General features: G+C 52.3%; 1 protein-coding gene across 1 annotated transcript in view; it reads right to left on the reverse strand.

The window, feature by feature from the left end:
* SUGT1 (SGT1 homolog, MIS12 kinetochore complex assembly cochaperone) overlaps nucleotides 1-25,174 on the reverse strand; it is a 672,275-nt gene that overhangs the window by 14,314 nt on the left and 632,787 nt on the right. Inside the window, exon 7 of the mRNA XM_069639709.1 lies at nucleotides 11,289-11,470. Within this exon, the coding sequence (XP_069495810.1) occupies nucleotides 11,289-11,470 (182 nt within the window). The remainder of the gene's footprint in view (nucleotides 1-11,288; nucleotides 11,471-25,174) is intronic.

Below are 25,174 nucleotides of genomic sequence, written 5' to 3' on the forward strand. Positions count from 1 at the left end.
TCCTGTTTCGCCGAGGCCTTGCCACCCTGGGCTCCTTGGTGACGATGGCGGTATCCACTGGTTTTGCTGTGGCCTCTAAGCTTCCTGCGACGAGGAATGGGCAGCTTGGTGGTACGACGATGAACTGCTGCCAAATCCTTTGGCAGCGCCTTGAGATTTGCCTCTGGCGGTCCGAAAGGACGGCTGTCGATGAAGAGTGCCTAGGGCACGGGCCGTCTCTGTGTCCGGTTTGATGGCCTGTAGCGACTCATCCACCGCCTTCCCGAATAGGTTGTTTCCGTCGAGGGGCATGTCCAGTACCCTGGTCTGCACGTCCTGACGGAAGTCGGTGGCCTTGAGCCAACCGCGCCGGCGAGGCAAACGCTGTTGCCCATCTGGCGAAAGCCGGTGTCGGCGATGTCCGTGGCCACCGTGATGGCGTGGTCCGACACCACCTCGCCTTCCTGCAGGATTTCAAGGCTTCCGCCCTCTTGTTGTCTGGGAGGAAGTCCAGGAGGGGAGCAATCTTGAACCACAGCTCTCTGTCTCAGCGTGCCACGATAGCGAAGGCATTGGCTGCCTTGATGGTCGTCGCTGCCGACGAGATGACCCGTTGTCCCATGGCGTCCATCTTCTTCCCCTCACCGTCGGGTGGGGAAGTGGAAGTTGATGCCGTCGCCCCAGCCGATTTCTTCTTGCCCGCCGCAGAGGCCACCAAATCCGGGGACGGCTGTGCCCTGAGGCACATAGGAGCGGAGTCTGGGACCCGGTACTACTTCTCGTACCAGTCCCTCTTCGGAGGGGCCGTGGACGGGTTGGGTTCTTCAGCAGGGACAGTCCTTCCCAGATGTCGTCCAGTAACGGGACTGAGAGGACCGCCTTCCTCTTGGCCTCCCGTCGTTGGTAGAGGAAACCTTCCTTCTGCTCTTCGGGGCATAGCTGGAAAAGCTCTTATGCCCTGGCGATCATGGCGTGAAAGGAGCAAATTTCGTCAGGAGAGGCGGCTCAGGCAGGGGGTGGTGGGAGATCCATCCCGTTATCATCGTCGTCATCCGTCCTCGTCGTCGCCGTCTCCATTCCAGTCTCATCCCTTGGTGGAGGGGATAGAGGTGAAGGATGGAAGGGAGGGGGAGGATGGATTTGCCTCTGCTTGTTCGGTGGGCTCCCCGATGATTCAGGCGCCGCTGGATCGTCCGCTGGGGGAAGGGCAACCTTGTCCTCATCTTTGTACACAGGGTCTGCAAAGCCTTCAAGATTGCTCCTGAATTGTCCTGTGGCATAGGCATTGGTTGCGACGGGAGCGACGGTTGAGGCGCGGGGTCCTCTGTTTCCTCCAGGGCCTGCAGCTCCACCGTTACTCTCTACGTCTGCTTCCTCGGGATCCCTCCCATAGGCCTCGAACTTCTTGTCCAGGATCGCTTTGACGCAAGCCAGCTCATCCTTGGAGGTGGTATCTGTGTCCGTTAGGGCTACCACCCCACCCCCTTCTTGTCCCGGCGTTTCACGGGGGTCTTCTCGATAGGCTGGAAAGATGATTCCCTCTCAGGTGGCAGGGAAAGTCTAGGCCCGGAAGTCGTCTCCACTGTGGCAGCCGCCACAGGCTTTGTCAGGGCTGCCTTCAATCGAGGCAATCGCCGGGTGAATCAGGGCCTTCACGACCTTGGGAGCAACTGAGGCCTTCACCTTAGGGGGAGGGTCACCGTCTCATCCCCCCTTGGCTTTCTCCATTGGGATCGACCGGGGCTTCTCCCGAAGCTTACCCGGGTTCTCCAATTTCCTTTTCACTGAGCCAGAGCATTGGCTCGTAGATGATGGCATATGTGACATCGCGCCCTGCCTGGCAGCCGAGGAGCCCGAACCATCAGCGCTCCCGGTGCCCGCAGACTCACGGTGCTTTGCCTTTTGTTGGGCCCCCGTCGACGGATCGCCCTCAAAGCTCTTAGAAGACCGCTCGGACTTCTTCTCACCTGCTGCTGGGCTCTTCACCTCCAGCCAGTCAGCGAGACGTTTACGACAGTCCTTCATGATCCGGACGGACATGTTCTTGCAGAACGCACAGTCCTCCTCCACGTGCAACTTGTCGGCGTGTAGGCAGTAGAGGCACCAAGAGTGCTCGTCCTCCTTAAAGACATTCAGCAGTCCACATCCTGGGCATTTCCTGAACAGTTTGGATCCAGTAGGCGTTGAATCTCCTTTGTCCTGGGCCAGGTGGGCCTCAAAGATCTTCTGGAATCCTCCAAGAAGCGTAATTCGATGACAATCTGCCCTTGAGGGGCGTAGAAAAATTCCAAAACGGGTCCCGGTTGATCGGAAGAAGAATCGGTGGAGCTTGAGACTCGAATAGACTGAAAAATAAGAGTAAACTCTTCGGAAAACACGCAATACGCAGTAAAAGCTCGAGAGCTATAGCACAAGGACTCCCAACACTTGAACGTGCTGTAAAAATCTGAAGATGGCTGCCAGAGCAGGGGCTTAGGTAGAGGGCAGTCATTGGCTGGGGGCAGTATGACCCAGAGACCAGTGATTGGTTATTAGTAGAAAGACAGTTCAGAAACGAAATTGAAACTGATTTTTTTCTTTACCGAGGATTCCCAGCCTGACGGGGAATATTCATGAGCATGTGAATCCATGTCAGAACCATGCCAGAATCCATGCTGGAGAAGTGAAGATCTGTGTAAGGTGGATTAAGTTCAATTGTTATTTTATATATATATATATATATATATATATATATTTTTTTTTTTTAAATAAGCAGCATCTGCCATAGTCGCTTGGAGATGGCCTGAATTCCAAGAAGGCGGCCTCCTGTAACAAGAAGATCTTCGGATGTATCGATCTTCACCGGCAACGGATCCCCGCTACTGGCAGTCACAAAGGGGACAGATGAAGGAAAACGAGAAAAAAGTTGTTCAAAAATAGAATAAATATCAAGGTTTGAGGAGCGAAACACGAGGAATCCCAACACAAACTTGCTGTAAAAATCTGAAGATGGCCACCAGAGGTGGCGCTAAGGAGGACCATTGTCATCGGCTGGGGCAGTACGACCCAAAGTGACAGCAATGGGCGATACAAGTAGTTTTAAATTTAAAGCAAAACTGCTTTATTGGTACCGAGGATTCCCAGCCTCACAACAGGGAATATTTATAACCATGTGAATCCATGAAAGATTCCATGCTGAAGAATGAGCCTATCTCGTCCGGTGGCGAACCCCAGGAGGGTAGATCTGGGGTTTCCCCCATCAGCTGGCACCAGGTAGTCATACTGCTCCATTTTATGTGTGTCTGGGGATATGTCTGTGAGGGTAACCACCAGGATAGACAACTGAGGTATTGGGAGAGGTGGACGGGGAGGAACTGAATCCCTTCGTCATGGCAAAGCCGGAGAACTCCTACTAGGGCACCTTGAGGGGCCGGAGAAGGGAGACTATGTTGTAGTTCTGTGTGTAAGGTCTGCAATGCAGACGGGATATATAGAGACAGGTCCCTGGGTGCTGGTGGTGTTCCTAAGGGAACCGTAGGCACTGCAATGAGTGGAACTGCAGGGTGAAGCGGCTAACCAGGTATTGGGTCTGGTTCTCCCTGGACTTCCTCATGTTCAGAGACTAAAGTTTCCAGAGGCTCTTCCTCTGACATCTCCCCCTCTTGCAACAGCCTAACAGGTGGTGTTACAATAGATGACACAGTAGGCTCCAGGGCTAAGAGTGGCTTGGCCTTTCTGGGCCGCAGTAGAAAAGGCAGTGTTGGAGGCATCTCTGTCCACACTCGCACCCCAGGGAAATGAATCAAGCACTGCATCAGTGCCGAATATGGCCTGTGGGGTAAAGCAAATCTGGCGATGGCAGGTTTAGTTGTCGACTAAGCGATTGTCAACGTGGTTGTTGGTGTCGATGACTTTTGCGTGTGGCTCGTCAACGATGTTGTCATCATGGATATTAACGGATGTCCCCTTTCCAACGAATGAGACGTGGCCATAGCAGTGGTGGACGGAGGGGTCGATGATGTCGCGGATGGGGGAATAGTCGCAGTGTGCGACTTGTGTCCCCTTTTAGGCTTCTTCCCCAGGGAAGGAACAAGTTACTTACCTGTAACTGTTGTTCTCCAGCATGGGTCTGGCATGGATTCACATGCTCATGAATATTCCCCGTCGTCAGGCTGGGAATCCTCGATAAAGAAAAAACCAGTATCAGTTTCGTTTCTGATCTGTCTTTCGTAGTAATAACCAATCACTGGTCTCTGCGTCATACTGACCACAGCCAATGACTGCCCTCTACCTATGCACCGCCTCTGGCAGCCATCTTCAGATTTGGAAGCACGTGAAGTGGCAGTATGACCAAGTGAAGAGCCGCAGAGGGGTAGGCGGGAGGGTTCGCATGTGAATCCATGCCAGACCCATGCTGGAGAACAACAGTTACAGGTAAGTAACTTGTTCCTTCTCCAGCATGGGGTCTGGCATGGATTCACATGCTCATGAATAAAGAATACATAGCAGTACACACATGCACAACCACGGGAGGTGGCAAAGGCTCAACATTAAGCATTACATCAAACTCAACATTAAGCATCTTACCTCCTCACCAGGCTCACCTCAGGCGAACAGGTTGCGCAGCACTGCTTGGCCGACCCTGGACTCCTCCCTGGAATCCCAATCGACGCAGTAGAACTTTGTGAAGGTGTGCGTCGACCTCCACGTAGCAGCCCTGCATATGTCCAGCAGGGGCACACCAGAAAGGAACGCTGTGGTAGCTGCGATCGCTCTGGTGGAATGGGCTCTCGGACGGCCAGGCAGCGGTCGGTTTGCCAACCGATGACAGTACATGATACAGCCGGAGAGCCATCTGGAAATGGAAGCCTTCGAGAGAGCCTTCCCCTGATTGACAGGTCCAAAGTTCACAAAGAGTTGTGACGTCTTCCGAAAACCCTTCGTGCGGTCCACGTAGAACTTCAGCGCTCTAGCTACATCCAGCGAGTGCAAAGTCCTCTCAGCCGGCGACGAAGGCGACGGGAAGAACACAGGTAACACCAAGGGTTCGTTGAGATGGAAGTCCGACGGTACCTTGGGCATGAAGGAGGGGTGCGTCCTGAGCACTACCCTCGTGTCGTGGAAAGTCAAGTACGGGGCCTTGCAGGAAAGGGCCTGGATCTCTCCCACTCGTCGTGCGGAGGTGATGGCCACAAGAAAAGCTGTTTTCCACGATAGAAACTTCAACGGGGCCGAGTGCAGAGGCTCGAACGGAGGTCCCATGAGCTTGGTCAGCACCACGTTGAGCTCCCACGCCGGGGCCGGAGCCTTCACCGGCGGGAACGATCTGAACAGTCCCTTCATGAACTCTTTCACCAGACGATGAGACCACAAGGACGTCCGCCCCGTGGTTGTGGTGTATCGGGAGATCGCAGCAAGATGAATCTTGATGGACGCGTGTGCCAGACCAGCTTTGGCCAGCGTCAGCAGGTACGGCAGTACTTGGGGGGCCGTAATCCGTAGAGGGTTAATCTTCTGTGCGTGGCACCAGACAGAGAACCTCTTCCATTTGTGTCCGTAGCATTTAAGAGTCGAGGACGCCCTGGCCTTTGCAAGAACCTCTCTGCAATCGGCCGGTATGTCGTATCCTCCAAACTCTAGCGCTGCAGGAGCCAGGCCTGCAAGTTCAGCGACTTCGGGTCGTGGTGGAGGATGGCGCCTCCTTCCCTGGAGAGTAGATCCGCGTCCGCCGGCAGCTTGATCGGCGGGGACGCTGACAAGTCCAGAAGGTCCGGGAACCATATCTGCCTCGGCCACGCAGGTGCGACGAGGATCATCCTGCACCGTGACCTCTTGAGCTGGTTGACGAGCCGGATTAGCAGAGGCAAGGGAGGGAACGCGTAGAGGAACAGGCCCTCCCAGGGGAACGAGAAAGCATCGCCCATGCTCCTCGTCTGGGGAAACCTGCTGGCGAACCTCCGGCACTTGGTGTTCGTCGCCGTCGCGAACAGGTCGATCTGGGGTGTGCCCCACCGTCGGAAGAGGCGATCCACCAGATCCTGCCGTAGTTCCCACTCGTGGCACGAGCGCAGCTCCCTGCTGAGTGAGTCGGCGATGGTGTTTTTTATCCCTGCCAGATGAAACGGCACCAGAAAAATCCCTTGGGCAACGGCCCAATGCCACAGGTCCTGCGCCTCCTTGGACAGCGCTGGGGACCTGGTTCCGCCCTGTTTCCTGATGTAAAACATGGTGGTGGTGTTGTCGGTGAAGATCCTCACCACCTTGCCCTTGAGGGACGGAAGGAAGGACCTGAGGGCCCAAAACACTGCACGGAGCTCCAGGACGTTGATATGCAGGGACTTCTCCGTCGGGAGCCAGAGTCCCCTTGCGTGCAGATTTTGGTGTGCGCTCCCCACCCTTCCAGGGAGGCATCCGTGGTCACGGTCTCCTGGTGGGCTGGGGTCTGGAAGTCCATGCCCGCCGTCAAATGCGCGCGGGTGCCCCACCACCGTATTGCTCGTCGGAAACTCTCGTCGAGCTTGATCCTTTCCTCGAAGCTGCCCGTCGTCTGGATCCAGCGCGCATCCAGGAATTCTTGCAACGGGCGCATCCGGAGCCTGCACATGGGAATGAGGTAGATGCAGGAAGACATCATCCCGAGGAGGGACTTGATGGACCTCACTTTGGCCGCGTCGGCCACCAACATCCGTTGCACCTTGCCCAAGATGGTCCTGGTCCTCTCCTCCGACGGGGAGGCCAGAAGGGACACTGTGTCGAGCCTCGCTCCCAGAAACAGTGCGACTTGCGCGGGCACCAGGTGGGATTTGGCGTAGTTCACGGAGAATCCCAGGTCCGTGAGGAGTTGGACGGTCCTTGCCGTGTGGACCACGGCGAGCTCCCTCGTCTTGGCGCGGATGAGCCAGTCGTCCAGGTAGGGGTAGACGTGAATCCCCTCGCGGCGCAGCTGCGCCGCCACCGGTGCGAGGCACTTGGTGAATACCCTGGGTGCCGACCGTAGTCCGAAGGGAAGGGCTTTGAACTGGTAATGACGCCCTTGGACCACGAATCTGAGGAATTTGCGGTGCCCCTTTAGGATGGGAATGTGGAAGTAGGCATCCTCCAAATCCAACGACGATAGGAAGTCTCCTTCCTCCAGCTGACCCAGGACGTGCTGGAGGGTGACCATCCGGAACTTCTGCGCCTTGATGAACTTGTTCAGACGTCGCAGGTCCAGGATGGGGCGCCATCCTCCCGTCTTCTTCTTCACGAGGAAGTATCTCGAGTAGACTCCGGAGCCCCGAAGCCTCTTTGGGACGAGTTCGATGGCGCCCTTTCTGAGCATCGCCTTTACCTCCAGGAGAAGTTGAGGGACGTGAAGTTCTTTCCTGGCCACGGGGGGGACGCGCGGGCACCTTCTTTGAAACTCGAGCGCGTGGCCCCGGGCCAGGGCGTCCAGCACCCAACGGTCGGTGGAGATGGACTCCCACACGCTGACGAAGCCCGCCAGCCGGCCTCCCACCGGGGTGCTTCGGTGGGGGCCCGACCCCACGGCCGGTTCAATCCTGCTTGGGCGCGGCCTTGCCGCCTTGACCTCCTTGGCGACGACGGCGGGGTCCGCTAGACTTGCCTCGTCCTCTGTAGGCCTCTTGCGACGACGAGCGGGCCGCTTGACGGTAGGAAGCGAAACCGCCGCCGGAACCTTTGGAGGCGCCCTTGCCTCCGCCGCTCCGAAAGGGCGTCCGTCGTTGCAGGACTCCAAGGGCCCGGGCCGTCTCAGTATCCGCCTTGATGGCCTGAAGGGAATCGTCCACTGTCTTCCCAAACAGGTTGTTCCCGTCGAAGGGCATGTCCAGGACTCTGGTCTGGACGTCCTGCCGGAAATCCGTAGCTTTGAGCCATCCACGACGTCGAAGGCAAACGCCGTTGCCCAGCTGGCGGAACCCGATGTCGGCGATGTCCGTCGCCACGGTGATGGCGTGGTCCGAGGCCACCTCACCTTCCTGCAGGATCTCAAGGGCCTCCGCCCTCTTGTCGTCCGGCAGAAAATCCAGCAGGGGAGCTATCTTGTACCAGAGCTCCCTGTCATAGCGGGCCACGATAGCCAAGGCGTTGGCCGCTTTAATCGTCGTCGCTGCCGACGAGATGACTCTACGTCCCATAGCATCCAATTTCTTTCCCTCGCCGTCCGGCGGGGAAGTCGATGTGGAGGCCGCACCCCCCCCCCCGCTTTCTTCCTGGCTGCCGCGGAGACGACGGAGTCCGGGGTAGGCTGCGCCCGGAGGCACAGGGGGGCCGTGTCCAGGACCCGGTACTTTTTCTCGTACCGGTCTCTTCTAGCTGGCGTCGTGGAAGGGTTCTTGAGGAGGGAAAGGCCCTCATCCCAAATGTCGTCCAACAGAGGCACTGAGAGGACCGTCTTCCTCTTGGCCTCGCGCCGCTGATAAAGGAAGCCTTCCTTTTTCTTCTCCTCAGGGCAGAGTTGGAAAAGCTCGGAAGCCCTGGAGATCATGGAGTGGAAAGATCCGATCTCGTCGGGCGGAGAAGCCCTGGTGGGAGGCGACGACGGAAAATCCTCGTCGTATGCCTCGTCGTCCGTACCCGTCGCTGCCGTGTCAGTCCCCGTATCATCCCCTCGGGTGGACGGGGAGGAGGGCTGGAAGGGGCGCGACGGTTGAAAAGGAGGTGGTGGATGGATCCTTCTTTTCTTGGTAGGGGGAACACCAGAAGGTCCCGGTTCCGGATCCCCCGACGGGAGAGGTTCCTCCGTCGGTAACGGTAGCCTCGTCCTTATCTCGGAGCATAAGGACTGTATGGCCAACAAAATGGCCGCCGAGTTGTCTTGCGGCGCTGGCAGAGGGGAATCCGACGGGCGAGCAGGGGCCCCGTCGGTATCCTCGACGATGTCGTCGTCGTCACCTGCGTCGGGGTCCATTCCGACGGGCTGGCCTTCTTCCACGCCTAGGCCGTGGCTTAAGACCTCGATCAGCTCCTCTTCTGAGGTTGAGGCCGAATCTCCGACGACGCCCTGCCCCCCCTTCTTCTTCCCCACGGAGGGTTTCACGGGGGTCCTATCGATGGGCACAAAGGAAGACTCCCTCCGAGGAGGCAGGGAGATTCTGGGCCCTGAGGTCGCCACCACTGGTGCAGCCACCACAGGCTGAGCCAGGGCCGCCGCGACCGTTTCGATAGAGGGCTTGGTCGGATGGATCAAGGCCTTCACCACCTTAGGTGCGCTCACCGCCTTATCCTTGAGGGAGGGGGCACTGCCACGCTCCTCCTCTGCCTTAGAGCTCGACCGGGGCCTCTCCAGGAGCTTCGCCGGGTGCTCGGCCTTCCTCTTACCCGACCCAGAGCGTTGGCTCGTGGTTGATGGTGCCGGGGAGGGTGCGCCCTGCCTGGCGCCCGTAGAGCCCGAACGTTCGGCGCTCCCGGTGCCAGCGGACTCGCGGTGCTTGGCCTTATGTTGGGCCCCCGTCGCCGGGGCGCCCTCAAAGGTCTTAGAAGACCGCTCGGATTTCTTCTTCTTCTCGCCAGACGGGCTCTTACCCTCCAGCCAGTTGGCGAGACGTTGATGGCGGTCCTTCATGGTCCGTTCCGACATGTTGCCGCAAAACGCACAGTCCTTCTCCACGTGCGTCTTGTCCTCATGAAGGCAGTAAAGGCAGAAAGAGTGTTCGTCCTCCTTGAAGACGTTCTGCAGCTGGCATCCAGGGCAGACCCTGAACAGCTTTCCGGGCGTCGAGCTTCCCTTCTCCTGGGCCATCTCCGAGACCGGGCCTGAGAAGCTTCTGGATTCCTCCGAAGTGTAGCTCGACGAAATCTTCACCCTTGAGGGGCACAGATGAATCCGACACGGGTCCCCGTTGATCGGATGTAGGATCGGTGGAGCTTGAGGCTCTTTGACCGAAAGAATCGAAGTTTTTGTGAAAAAAGCGCGAAAAATAGCACTAACGCTCGAGAGCAATAGCACGAGGATCCCAACACATGAACGTGCGGTAAAAATCTGAAGATGGCTGCCAGAGGCGGTGCTTAGGTAGAGGGCAGTCATTGGCTGTGGTCAGTATGACGCAGAGACCAGTGATTGGTTATTACTACGAAAGACAGATCAGAAACGAAACTGATACTGGTTTTTTCTTTACCGAGGATTCCCAGCCTGACGACGGGGAATATTCATGAGCATGTGAATCCATGCCAGACCCCATGCTGGAGAAGGGTCCTTATACAACTTAGACCTCTTAGAAGAGGTAGTTCTGTCCACAAGTCTGATGACCCTGGTAGAGGCAGGACTACACACCGATGGCAAGTCAGAGGCCCTGGCATCCTCCTGCAGGCAAATGGAGCAGTAGTCCATATCATGGTCAGGTGTCTGCCATATCAGCATGGTGAAGGCCTCAAAGGGGGGGGGGGAAGAGAGAGAGAGAGAGAGAGAGAGAGAGAGAGAGAGAGAGAGAGAGAGAGAGAGAGAGAGAGAGAGAGAGAGAGAGAGAGAGAGAGAGAGAGAGAGAAAAAAGAGAAAGAAAAAGAGAGAAAGAGAAAAAGAGAAAGATTCACACAGCGAGAAAATCCATCGAGAAGATCTGCTGATGGTCTGGATCCACACCAGCAACAGATCCTCATTACAAGAAGTCACTAAAGTGAATGCGAAAGTGACTGATGATGAAGAAACGATAGAAAAAAATATATATAAAAAATAAGACAAAAGTCAATATTTAGAGGAACGAAACAGCGAGGACTCCCAACACGTAATCGTGCAGTAAAAATCTGAAGATGGCCACCAGGGGTGGAGCTAAGGAGGACGAATGTCATTCATTGGCTGGGGCAGTATGACCGAAAGTGATGCAATAGGCTATATAAGTGACGAGTAGTTTTAAGTTTTAAAGCTAAACTCCTTTAATATTACCGAGGATTCCCAGCCTGACTACTGGGAATAATTATGAGCATGTGAATCCATGAAAGATCCAATGCTGGAGAAGTAGTGTTGTCCACGGCCAAATATTTCAAAATAATTTATGGGCATGGGTAGGTTCTAGCAGGACTTCACTCACATGCACCACCATAAAATCATAATTCATCTCAACCATGGCCTCCAAAAACCAATAATAGGAGAACCAGGTGGCCTACTACAATATTATAAACATGTATTATACTTATCTTTGGAGAAATATGTTGAATGGAGAAAGATTGAAAAAGTTGAAAATGGCACACACCATACATAAATGCAAATGTATTTTTCTGAAATACTCAATTTCCTACATGTTTGTGGTAATCCATGTGAAATGAGACTGCACCAATAGGGTTTAATCACTGTTCGGTATACAAATATTGTTTAAAAAAATGTGAAAATGTCTTACAAATGACTTGTTCATGGCACGTTTCACTTCATCTGTACCATCTGAATAGATCTGCTGAAACAGTTGGTTCAAAGCTGCATCTCCTTCTAATTTTTCAGTCTTTTCTTCTTCCTTTATTTCCACAACCAGCTTATCCCAATTTTTGGTATGGTGAGAGGAAGAAGGATACTTAAGAGTAGAATCTGGAAATATATCAGAAGAAAACTAAATGAATAACACCAAGAATATTTTATGACAGATGCATCTTTTTAAGAATGTGCACTTCTAAACAAAACAAAAAAATCATAACATCGCAGTATGGCAGTGCTCTATAGTCCAATCACAACTGATGCAAAGGCTCTCACTTTTATACCACATCTGCAATGTGGCTACTCTTAAATCAAAAACAGGCCCCTTGCAATAACATGCCTCACTTTAGAAGCATTGGTGAAATATACGGCAAGAGCAAATGCTTCAATTTGCCATTACACGGAGCAAAAGAGGGGAAAAAAACTCTACTATTCTCATAAGGCTTGGGGCAGAAAATGTTGGGTGAAAGAAAACAAGTGATTCAATTGGCCAATTCCTTGCATTAAATACTTTCATTATCCCTCTCCCTGAAGGTGCCGTAATCTGATTATTTACAGATAGGTTATGTCTGTATAGTATTAGGCAACTGTTAATTAGAAGTATAAAAGTTTATAGGAGCACTGGCACCCTTCATTGTTGCTCCTGTTATTTTATAGGGAATGGAAAAGCAGGTTTTCTCCCAGAGAATCCACTGAGTAAAGCTATCTGAAAGCCCTGCGCTGGAACCAAAGCAGGGCAACAGCATATCGCTACTCCAGTAAAAGCGGGAAGACTGGCCCACCACAGCAGATTGGAAGATCGCCCAGGCCCAGATCATGACTGGATTGCAGGGAGCCATAGGAGGTTCAGACTGCACTACGCAGCAGTGTGTTACACAACCAGATAGGCAGCATTAAAAGCTCCTCTACAGGAACCCAAAGGAAAAAGGGCCAAGCACTGGAAAATGCTAAACGACTAGCTCACAAACTTGACCCCTAATACACGTGTTAGGTCACCCTCTAGCCTGGCTACATTTAACCAACTGCGACATTACTTATTGATGTTTATTGAGTTGGAGTTTTGTATCAAGTACCTGCACCACCTGTACTATCACTTGTCACAATAGGTGGTGGCCACTCACTGATTCTCAAAGCACAAAACTGTTCTTAGCTTTGTATAAATGCAATTTATGTGTTAATTCAGTTACAGTTAAGGCATTGTGAATATAAACTACCCCAAATGTACTCGATCCCTTTTTTACAAAAAATTCACTAAAAAAGAACAAATGCATGATTTCGAAATGCATTTACAGCAAAATAAATAATTTAAAAGCTGTAACCTACTTTTCTATTGTGTGTGTGTACTTTCCAAACGTAATGAGCACTATTACACTATGTCTCTGCGAGTTTGTGACATGATGAAATAAATCTAGGTCTCCTTGAATTATTAAGTAGACCTCACTTATCAAAAACGTCAAGGCAAACCCCTCTTTGTACCATTCCGTATTTAAGGCATCTGCTCACCAAGCAACTAAAGCAAACACCTGACCAAGACTTGTCTGGAGAAGTGGAGGATGTACCAACAAATAGCCCACATCCGGCCTGCTGTAAGCAACATGGTCCGAACCAATGAGGGGACCATATACAGGAGGAAAAATGGCGGAACTGGCATGATGGGAACACTGGGCCCTGCCTCGCTGTCACATTCGCCGTCATCTTCTTCCATGTCCTCGTGGACCATGTGCAGGGAATCCATTATCCTTGTCCTCAGTGGACGAAATGTCCATGGCTTAAGCCCCAGCCTGGGACTGATCCGGGGCCTCCTTGCCACCTCCCCTCACCCCCAGTTTTTTCCACCCTTGGAGGGAGAGATACCTTCAGCGCTGTGGGGGGTTAACCTCTCCTGGTCATCCCCTTTAGCTTTTGAAAGAGCAGCCACCACCAGCTCTATCGTCGAAGACTATTTTGTGCCGCTTGGGCCTTCTTGGGCAGCTCGGCCTTCTTCACCTCCATTCGCAGCTTCTCCGGTTTCTCCCGCAACTTAGCTGGGTTGGACGATTACTTCTTTGAGGAGGAGCTCGATTGCCGGCTGGCAATGGAGGTGGAGGGTGATGTTGATCGCGCCATGCCTGTTGTTGGACCCGCTTCTGCGGTGACCCAGGAGGGCCTGGGCTTGTGGTGCTTGGTCTTATCTTGGGCCCCCACAGATGAGGTTCCCTCACAGGACTTAGAAGCCCACTCCTCGGTCCGACCCTCCTTGGGTTAGGCAAAACCCTGCTTGGGGCACGGGACAGAGGCCTTCGTGTTCAGCCACACCGCCAGTCTACTGTGCCTGTCCTTTGTAGTCTTCTTGGAGAATCCTCGGCCAATCTCGCAATCCTCTTCCTTGTGGTCCGGATGCAGGCAGTAGAGGCATTGCAGGTGTTTGTCCTCCACAAATACACTCCGGAGCCCGCACTTGGTGGAGGGCTTGAAGAGCTATCTTCTTTCTTTCTTCTCCTCCATCATCATCATGGTTGGAAGATGCGAAGTAGGCCTGATGGCCTTCTAGAAACGTCAACTATTTCCACCCTTGAGGGGTGCTGAACTTCACCGACAATGAATCCCCACTGTCAGCAGATGGAGAGAAGAGCACACAGGCTCTTTTGGAACAAAAATAGAACCTTTTTCTGCAAATAAAAAACGAAAAACCTAGAAGTAGCTTGAAGTAGCTTGAACAGCAAAACTCAAGGACTCCCAAAGCGTGCGGTAAAAATCTGAAGATGGCTGCCAGAGGCGGGGGATAGGGAGAGGGTGGTCATTGGCTGGGGGCAGTATGACCCAGAGGGCAGTAATTGGTTTATGGGAGAAATTCAGTTTTGTAAGTGAAAGTGAAACGGTTTTTCTTTCACTGAGGATTCCCAGCATGACGACGGGGAATATTCATGAGCTTGTGAATCCATGCCAGACCCCATGCTGAAGAAAAAAGAATATTGGTATTGGATGAAGTTTAAATTCAAAACTCCATATTGAACACTATATAAAAATGAATTTTCTGAAACTGGCAAAGTGTAGGAATGGTTTTTGGCAACCAACAGGTGTTGTACCTAGGAACGAAACTGTCTCAGTGATCAGCAGGTGGTCCTGCTGTTCTTTGGGACAATGAACCAAGTCTATCCAGAAGCAGGGCCACACAAAAGAAGCAAGTCTGGGACCTGCAACGATAAAAAGAAAGTCCCTCGGTACCTCTTCATAGTCACAGTACCTGGCAGAGTGATAAGCCAGGGGGTCTGTACATAAAGAAAGATAAAGGAAACCAGGGGATGAAGGCATTCCTCCTGACAACACAAACTGCCAAAAAGCCTGAGAAAGGCTAGATTAGAGGAAGGGAGACATTCCCCCATCAAGCCATTGTGCAATTTGAAAAGCCAGAAGAAAATAAAACGGAAGGTGGACATTACCCCTACAGTGACTGGAGCACCCAAAAACCTGAGAACGGTTAAGGGGAGGGAGTCATCCCCCTAACACTATGAACTGGGACCAGAGGAGTGTAACACTCACCTGATTCCCGTAGAGGCGCCGGTCTTGACTGGGCGTATACCGTATCTTCAAAGGTGATGTGTAACACACGGCTGGCTCTTTGGGCTGGACCTCTGTGCGCTGTATGTCTGACTCGAAGGGTAAGATGTCTGCAGATAGAAAATATGGGATTAAGGAACTGGGTTATTGAATGTCTCTCTCTTCTTCCCTTTCTCTTCTCCTGTAGAACCCCAAAGGTTAACGCTCTCACCTTAGGTAAGTGAACGCTGTGCTCTCCATCTGCCTCGGGGCAGGGTGCTGTAACCAGTTTCTTCACTGGATAAGGGGAGCAGGCCTCTTGACTTCAGAGGACTGCTGTCCGTCGTTTACTGCACGAACGGTAAGTTTCGAGTAATTCTAATGTCTTTAAAGTCTTTAGTAATGATGTCTCTTGTTTTGCAGGGTTCCGGGGATGGCGGATGACGGGCTGAAGTGAGTTGAAGATGGAGCCCGTGCGATGAATAGAAGCGCCTGGAAGCACGTAAGTAAGCGCTTGTTGCCTGCTTCACGATGCGCTCTAACTGTCTTTTTATTTTGCAGGTACAAGTTCGGAGCGGCTGCAGGGTGCCAGAATACCCACTGGGTTAGATGTGGAAAGGAGTAATGGCACGTGAGTATTAAAGTTCCCCAATGTCTTTAAACGCACCTTGTTTTGTCTTTCAGATGCGGGATGCAGCGCCGAAGGCCTCCAGAGCGCACGAAGAGTAGGTAAGCCTTTGTCTTTCAGATGCCGGAATGCAGCGCGAGGCGTTGGTGACAGCCGATGGACCAGGTAAGTGAAGAGCTGTCACTGAAGACCGTAATGCTAACCTGTTCTTTCTTGTCTTTATAGGTGTTGCTGAAGACTGGATTCAGGATGGTAAGCCTTTTTCCTTAGGCCCAGGATCAGATGCAGAAGACACGATGAGCGTTCTGCTGCAGAGGATGCAGAATAACGCAAAGCAAGATTCATCCATCGGGTGTGGTTTAAATAGCCTCCTGTAGTGCTTAGATGTCTCCTTCCACAGCCACGCCTAGGTAAGAAAAGAGTTCCTGCTTTCCAGAAGAGTTCCAGTGTTCTGAATCTAGGGAGTGGCTCCTGCCCCACCCAACAGGAAAAGTAGTTCCAAACAGAAGAGGATCAGAGGCTCAACTGGCAGGCAAGTAAGCAGCATGGTCTGCTGCAGGTAAGTCCACCCAAGCATTATGAGCCCGGCGCTTCCAGCGCTGGGACTGGGCATATTTATGAGCCTGGTGCCACTGGCGCCAGGACTGGGTCCAAAAGGTCCCAATTGGGACTGGTTGGCACTCGGAACCTGGGTTATATGATCTGCTTCCAAGGGAGTTGGGAAAACCCTGACCTTTTGGAAGCAGAGATCATGACAAGGAGAGCGGGCGAGTCATCCCTCTGGATATAAAGCTGAAGAAGCTTATATGCCAGTGAAGACAACTATAATAAATAAATTATAAGTTACTCACCGTAGTGACTAGTCCTTAGTCCCCTTTCACCAGAAAAAAAGTTCTTCCCCTTTAAATTTAGAAGCATGCTAGGTGCGGCCCAGGGAACATGCGCTACCCTGACTCTGCCCTCCGGTGCCACACTTCAGTCCCCATTGATGCGTCGACAAAAGATTTAACATTGCCTAATGACACCAGTATTATTAGGAGGGAGGTTGGTGAGACGTATGGAGGAAAGGGGACTAAGAGTATGTTAGTCACTACGGAGAGTAACTTATAATTACTCTTGCGTCCCGTCCCCTTTCCTCCATATTGCATGGGCGATTACAACTGAATGTAGCCCCAGGGTGGAGAGGAGACCCTCCTTAAACAAACGGGTTCCTGAGAACCGCCTGTCCGAAGGCCGCATCAGATCTAGAGCCGGCATCCAAACAGTAATGCTTGCAGAAAGACGAGGGAGTAGCCCAAGTGGCCGCTCTGCTTATGACTTGCCAAGAGACATGGCGCTGGAATGCGATGGCTGTTGCCTTGGCCCCGACTGCGTGGGCATGCATGTTGGCCGGGAGTGGGTTGTGCGGGCCCTTGTACGCTTCTTTGATGGCTGGAACCATCCAGCGGGATGTGGAGGCCTTATAGCCTGGTCTTGAGCCTCCGAACGTGACAAACAGGGCGTCCGATTTGCAGAAGCCCTTGGTCCTGTCCAGGCAAAATTTCAGGGCCCGTCTGACATCCAGGCAGTGCAGGACCCTCTGTGCTTCATCCTTGTGATCGGGAAAGAACGCAGGAAGGACTATTTCTTCGTTCAAGTGGAAAGCAGACGGCACCTTCGGCAGAAATGCCGGGTGTGTCCGCAGGACTACTTTGTCCATGTGAAATGTGATATATGTTTCAGAGGCGACCAGTGACTATTTCGCTGACCCTACGAGCCAAAGTGAGGCAGACTAGCAAGGCCGTCTTGATGGTGACCAGCCTGATGTCCGCAGACGCCACTGGCTAAAACGGTTTGTGCGCCAGAGCGCCCAAAACTATGTTGAGGACCCACACAGGGTGCTGCCTCTTGACAGGCGGGTAGAGCCTTGCAAGCCCTGTCAGGTGTTTCTAGACTGTAGGGTTTGAGGAGGAGAAGATCCCCCTCCTCAGAGTTCCTGTAAGCCCTGATGGCTGCGAGGAATGTATGACACGTGTCCACCTGCACACCAGAATGGGCAAGGTGCGCAAGAAGGAGAGCACGTCGACCAAAGAACATGCCAGGGGTTTGGTTTCCTTGGAGTCTGCCCAGTGACAGAATCTAGTCCATTTACTCTTATACTGGGCCCTGGTAGCCTTGCTCCTTGCGCCCTGTATGATTTCCAGATTAGCCTGTGAGAGGCTGAGGTGCTGCAGCGTTACCTGCTCAGGTACCACGCTGTGAGGGCTAGTTTCTGTAGGGTGGGGTGTATGACCCTGCCCCTCCATCCCCCCTGTTTTGCCAGAAGATTTGCTGGGCCTGTCGGAAGGTGAATTGGAGACATCTCGGAGAGACTGAGCAGATTCGAAAACCATGGCCTGGCTGGTCACCATGCAGCTATTAGAATGATGTTGATTTGGCGAGATTCCTTGATCTTGCAAATCAATCTGTGAATCAGCGGAGTGGGTGGGAAGGCGTATGCCTTCATGCTGTTCCAATGAAGCCGAAATGCGTCACCCAGGGGTCCGGGGCCCTGTGCCTGCGAGATGGTGAACTGAGGGCACTTCTTGTTCTGCCAGGTGGCAAACATACACCTGGGGATGACCCCACCTGTTGAACATCTCCTGAATGACCAGGTTGTTTAGCTGACACTCAATCATCCGCTCCCAACCTGCTGAGCCTGTCTGCCTCCAGGTTGGCTTCCCCCGGGAGGTGGACTGCTGTGAGGTAGATGTCGTTTTCCAGGGCCCACTCCCACATGCTGACTGCCAGTCTGCACAGAGGAGGGGATCTGGTGCCTCCCCGCTTGTTGACGTAGTACATGCTGGTCGAGTGGTCTTTCTGGATGAGGATAACCTTGCCCCTGAGGTGGTAGGAATGCTCCGAGCGCTAGCCAGATGGCGTTCAGCTCTAATCAATTGATGCAGTATTCCTGCTCCTGTCGAGTCCAGGTGCCGTGGACGGAGAGATCGTCCAGGGTGGCTCTCCAGCTCTCGCGAGGAGTCTGTGGTGATGGTGGCCTGTGGGGAGAGTGGCGGCTGAAAGGGCTTGCCCGTCCGCAGGTTGCAGTCCCTGGACCACCATGTTATGTCCGGGTGCAGAGATGGAGGAACGTTGATCATCTCGGATTGGGAGCCCCACTCCTGGTTCAATGATGCCGCGAAGTGCAGCTGAATCCTCCTCATCCTCAATCTTGTGTGCGGAATGGCTAATAGGACTGCCGCCAAGAGACCCATGAGATGCTGGTACCACCAAGCCGAGGTCACCTCTCTGCTGAGGAAGTGGGAGGAGGCCCTCTTGATGGCTGAGATTTTGTCCTCCGAAGGAAATACCTTCTTGGAGCACGTGTCCCAGATGAGGCCCAAGAATGTCAGTCTGCGTGGGGTGCAGCTGCGACTTCTTGAGATTGAGCAAGAAGCCCAGATCGTGCAGTGTGTTCATAAGGGCATGAGAGGAGTGGTGATCCGCTTCCAGGGATGTGGCCCTGACGAGCCAGTCGACGAGGTATGGGGAGATGTGGAAGCCCAGCGCTCTGAGAAGGGCAGCCACCGTATTAATTAGCCTGGTAAATACCCTGGGGGCCGAGTTGAGGCCAGAAAGGAGGACCTTGTATTGAAAATGGTAGCCCATGATCCTGAACCGTAGGAAAGAATGATGGGGCTGCCAAATCGGGATGTGTATGTACGCGTCCTTCAGATCGAGGGAGCACATCCAGTCGCCCTTGCACCATGTCTCCGCTATAAAACTTGGCTTAACCATCTTGAATTTTTGTAGGGGTAAGGAGAGGTTGAGGGTGGAAAGGTCCAGCACAACTCTCAGGCCTGCCGTGTTGTTCTTCTGAATGGCAAAAATCCTGGAGTAAAAGCCCAAGCCTTGCTGGGAGGCTGGGACTTCCTCCACTGCCTGGCTCTCTACGAGCGACCGGATCTCCGCCACAAGAGTTGCTGTCCCAACCTGATGGAGTGGAGGGGAGGAGGCAGGAGAGGCTACAATGGGTAAGCAGTACCCCGTGGATACTACGGAGTGGAACCAGGGGTCCCTGAAATTCTAATGCCAGAAATGTGCATGGAAAGCAAGCCTGCCCCCCCCCCACTGGAGACACGTAGAACCGGAGGGGTTTGTCATGCCTTCTTTCTCTCGGTGGCTGTTGTAGAAGAGGGGGACTGGAAAAATCCCATACGCCCCCCCACCCGCCTTTTTGTTGCTTGCGCCGGTTCTGAGACAGCGAGTGGTCCGGCTGCCTGGATCTCCGTTCCTGGAAGCCGCAGAACCCTCCATACGTACGCCACCTGTCGGAGCACTGCTGTGACTGGGTGTACGACTTGGGCGTGGTCTTTGTCGAGATGGACAAAGACTTGGCCGTTTGTGAGCTGTTTTTCTTTTTGTCCAGCTCCACATCCGTGGTGGAGTGGAAGAGGTCCTCCGAACCCCCACCCCCCAAATGGTAGATCTAACATGCATTCCTGGACGTCTGGGTTCAATTTCGTCGCCCGGAGCCAGGCTGTCCTTCTCATGTCCGTGGCGATACAGATGGCACAGCCAGAGGTGTCAATATGGGCCACGGTGGATTCCGTGAGGTCCTGTGCCACCAGCTTAGCCTCAGCCAGCCCCGCCTTATACGTGATTGGCTCTGCGTAGGGAGATACGGGAAGAAGTCTGCAATTTCCCACCATAACCTTTGGTTAGCAGCCACCAGCATGGCATCAGAGTTGGCCTGATTCAGATGCAATGACATGTTGGAATAGAGTTTTTTCCCGTACACCTCCAAGATTTTCCCCTCCTCGCATAGCAGTTCCGCAGAGGAGGAGGCTGAGGATGACTGAGGCTTGGAGTATAGTGATGCCGCAGCTATCACAGAGGAGTGTGGCTGAGGATGGGCCGAGAGCAAGAGTGTATCCCCCTCCATCTGCCTGTACTTGGCGTCGAGGCGTCGATTGACTGGCTGGACAGAGTGGGGTTTGAGCCAACCCTTCTTGGCCAGGGAGACTACATCGGTTTGCAGTGGAATCCCTGTTTTGGCAGAGGGGCGTCGCGTGGGGACCTCAGCCAGAACCCCCTCTGCCTGCTGTTCAACTTTGGGATGGGGTAGGCCCAGGTATTCTGCAGACCCTGCAAGATGTTTGTGGAAGGCCCTGGCTGAGGATGGCGTGTCCAGATCCACCTCCTCATCAGTATCCTGTGGATCAGGAGGATCCTACGGAGGTGGAGGAGTAGCCGGAGCCGGAGGCTGGGGTACAGTGACTGCGGCCGGAGGCCGAGGAGGAGGCTCTTACGGAACCGCCTGAGGAATCGGCTGGGGCGCCAGCGCCGGGGGCAGAGGCGCTTGTGGTGCCGCTAGCATCGTAGGGAGGACTTCCCTAATGGCGTCCTTGAGGATAACCCCCATCCGAGGCGAGTTCATGAGCCCGAGGAACCACTCAAAGAACCCTTCTTCACTGGCCAGACAGGTGGTATGGGGCACTCACTGGGTAGCCAGGAGCTGCTGGAGCTGCTGCATTCGCTGCCGGTATGGACGCAGTGGGAAGCTGCCCTGCGCATAAGAAGGATAGGCTGTAGGCCACGTACCTGGTTGAGGCCAGTCCCACTTTGAAACTCGTTCTTCGCCAAACTCCTGTGATGGTGTTGGACGGGTGCCTCCGCCTGGTGTGGCGGCCATCTTGTCGAGATTCCTGCCACGTGCCTGCCACAGGTGATGCTCGGCCCGCTGGGCCCAGCCTCCTCCAAGACTCTTGCTTGTGGATCACAAGGCCTACCCTGCTCCTTGGGCTTAGGCCTGGTAGGTGTGACACCCTCGACCCGTGGGTAGGTAGAGCTGCATTTAGGCACCCCCTCGGACGTAGCCCCTCAGCCATATTGCCGGTACAAGGGCGGAACCCCTCGTATGATAATTCGCTACAAGAACCTTCTGGTCCCTCAACACTGCCACTGGGAGGATCCCTCGGCCGGTAGCTGCAGCAGCCTCGGTGCACGTGCTGGTACAAGGACCTGAACGGTCCCTCCCACGCGGGACAGTCCTTGGGAAGGAGTCTCCTTTGCGGGGTGCGATAGAAAATAGCAGCCCTACCTTGGGCCTGGCTCGGGGTTTCACAAAGTTCTTGAGGTCCTCTGGAGGCGACTTCTGGAAGAGCTCCCTCCACCTGGCTAGTCTCTTCTTCAGCGATTTTGATGACAGCAAGCCACACGCTGTACAAGCTTGCCAACCATGGTCTGGGCCAAGGCAACGTAGGCAGAGGGAGTGGGCATCTGAAGTTGGGAAGAGCCCGCTGGAGGATGATCACCTGCTGAACCCTGTGGAAGTCAACATGCGCCGGGGAGGAGCGGGACGCCCGAGGACAGAGTACCTGAAGGATAGAAGACAAAAAAAAGACAAAGAAGTAGTATCTGCGCATGGAATTACATGGCTGAAGCCAAACCCAGGAGCACTGGTGAATTCGGCCCAGTCTCGTTGATGCGGAAAAGGGGACCGAGGTGTGGTGCCAGAGGGCTGAGTCAGGGCAGCGCATTCTCCCTGGACCGCGCGCCTCTAAATTTAATGGAGAAGAAGGTTTTTTTTCTGGTGAAAAAGGTTCTGTCTCCCATCCCTTGGAAGGGACGCCCATGCAGTATGGAGGGAAAGGGATGGGACGTAAGAGTAGGAACATTTCTTGTGAACTTTATTTTGAAGAAACGTGATGAACCTGGAACTTTATGTGGTTTACAAACAGCACCATAACCTGAGTAAGAGACACATGTTCTCAGGCCACAGTCGCAACATGGAGCCGCTGAAAAGCCCTCAGTTATTTAGTTTAGTTTTAAGCGAGAGATAAGGAAATAAGATTTTGACACAGGACTGTGGATTGTTCACTTTGGATATCCTGACAGATTCAATAGTATTTTTTGTTGAGGCAGGGAAACAACTCTAGTATCTAATGAAAGTATTTGCCAACCACCATTGTGTCAGACTTTTACTTCTTCACCCTTACAGTTGAACAAGCAGTTTTTGCGATTTTAGAAAAATCTAAATCAACACTCACCCCAAGTAAGTTTGTAGCTAACTGCATAACATGCTATCAGTTTAATACTGGGCGTTCGTTTAGAACATTGAAGGGGACATTGCCCCGGCCTTGGGGGTCCTTCACCTTCAGAGAACTCCATATTAATTATGTGGATATGATAAACAGGTGAAGTGATTTCCGCTACCTTACTGTTGTAGTTTGTCAATTTTTCTGATGGCTTGAGGCTGGACCCTGTGTTCAACCTAACGCAAAATCAGAAGCAAAGCTTTTGTTGCAGAGGTATTTTCATGGTGGGGAATATGTGAGGTCCTGGAACACACTTCATTAATGAACTCTTCGCGTAAATCACTTCTTTATTGGTCATAAAGCACAGGTTATGTTCAGCCTATCGCCCACAGGCCAATGGAACATATGAATGGATTATTGAAAACTTGTTTTAACCAACTCGGTCTTACTTTGAGAAAGAGCTGGTTGTATTGCCTTCCCCTGGATTTGTTTTATCTTTGAAACCAGACAGGCAAAGACCACCACTTCTCTCCCCACGAGATAGTTACAGGGAGGAGAATACATACACCACTCTCACCTGTACGCACAGCATCAGATGCTCAAAAGACATCGGAAATTCAAGGAGAGGAGTTTAGGCCTACCCTAGGGACTTAATCCGAGCTGTCAGACTTATATCTTTCACATGTTCTTTCTTGTCATCAACATCCGGCTACAGCAGAGGGTGTCAATCCAGAGTCTGAAGTTCTACAACGGCTGCAACTCTTCCCCGGGGGACTCAGTGTTCATCCGGACATTTGTCCGATGTTGTAGCGACTGACGCTTCCATGGCCCCTACACAGTGATGGATTCTACTCAGAGTGCGGTAAAGGTGGCGGGCCACAAGTGCAGGATCCACCTGTCTAACGTTCAAACAGCCACCAGCACTCCTCCACCTGCACTAGAGCAAAGCACTGGGGGAAGAGCAGCCAGAAAATACGAGTTATGCATTCCCCTAGAAGCTATAGCTCGCTCCAACTAGGGCATTTGTGCGAATGAGAGTGGTTCTTTTTGTAAATATTGAAGAAGAAACTTCAAAAGTATGAGTTATAGGATGTATACTTGGCTGTTTGTCTTCCTTTTCTTTTTTTCCCATTTATGTGCAAGGATGGATATAAATGTAAATATTGATAAAGTGTTTTTCTAGTGATATACGGTTTTATGAAACGGCAATGCCCCGAACATACAGATCTCGAACGGAGCATTATTGTGATAATGAAGGGGTGGGTTTGGATAGTACCATGGGTGTGCATGGGGCTTTGCCCAAGATAATATAGGGTACACCCATATGAGAAGGGTGGAGCCAGAAAGATCAGCCAATTCTGCTAATTCCCCAAGCTTCTGGCGTTCCCAGAATGTTTATCTCGAGCAAAACGTCACAGCATATAGCATTGTTTAGTGCACCCAGCAGATTGCGTGGTCAATTTCAAGGATAGTCAGTCCAGGCATCAGTTATATCCATTGATGGAAACAAGTGCGCGAAAAATAAGCAGCAGCACAAAAAAATGGACGATGCCATTTATGAGCACAATTGAAATTAGAAGGATCTGTTTTTTGCATAATCAATGGGAGCAGGGGGTGATGAGCTGTGGAGTGGGAGAAGCAGTGGTGCAGATTAATGATGGATGTACTGAACCATGGAACCTATATGTAAAATGTCTAACATGGCTGAAAGAGACAGGCAAATCTGTTAAGATCCAGTTACTGACACGCTTTTCGTTGTGTTTCAAGGGCGATGGCACTGTACCTGTCGGCACTAATATGAACTGTAGCAGAATCATACAGATTGCTTATCTTGCTGGAGGAATGTCTGCCATACTTGATTCCTACTGGACTTGTGGGACTTGCATACCTTCTGATCCACAAGATTGGCGGAGAGTGTGCAGCATCACAACACTATACTCCCTGGTCATAATTGTGCCTGTAGCCCAAATGATGGTGTCAAGTATATCACTTCAAGCCACCTCTGTACCTTGGGTGTCCCTTGTGTACTTTTCTTATTTTTTTAAACACTTATTTTCATTCAGAGGTAAAGACATTTTACATTCAACAATTACGTCATAGTATAACTTATAGCAATATGAACTCACATTATAACTTTGTTGTCTACAGCTGTTCAACTGAAACCCCAGAGTTTTTACCCTTTTATTCTAGGTCTTTTAGCCCCACCCCAACCCATTTCCCTTAAGCCCCAGAGTCTTATCCCTTCCTCTAATCCTTCCCCATATGGGAGTCTTGCTTCCTTTGTGTTCCTGGCTGTCAACGGACATGAATGTTCTTAAGGTTTTGTGGTTTATAGAAATGGGAAGGGGGACCAAATGGACAAGAATTTCTGGTATTTCCCTTGTGTACTTTTCTTTATTGAATACAAACGGACTATGAACTTTGAAAGGACAGATGCTTGAACTTTAGAAATGACATACCCGTAGCAACTACATCTTGTCAACTTCTGAGACTTTGGGGAACAATCCAGCTCAGTTTTGGCTCTTTAATTGGGCCGACATGTTCTGTGCCTCCCTCCTGATTCATGGTGTTCCAGCCATCGCAAATGCTAAATGGTTGCAGGTACGAGATCCTCCATTTTATGAATCACTCTGAATTTGCCTTTAATTCAATTAAAGAAAAAGTGAGGGCCCTGCG

Source organism: Ambystoma mexicanum, chromosome 7q (assembly GCF_040938575.1).
Source record: "Ambystoma mexicanum isolate Mex_15411 chromosome 7q, UKY_AmexF1_1, whole genome shotgun sequence".
NCBI classification, from domain to species: Eukaryota; Metazoa; Chordata; class Amphibia; order Caudata; family Ambystomatidae; genus Ambystoma; species Ambystoma mexicanum.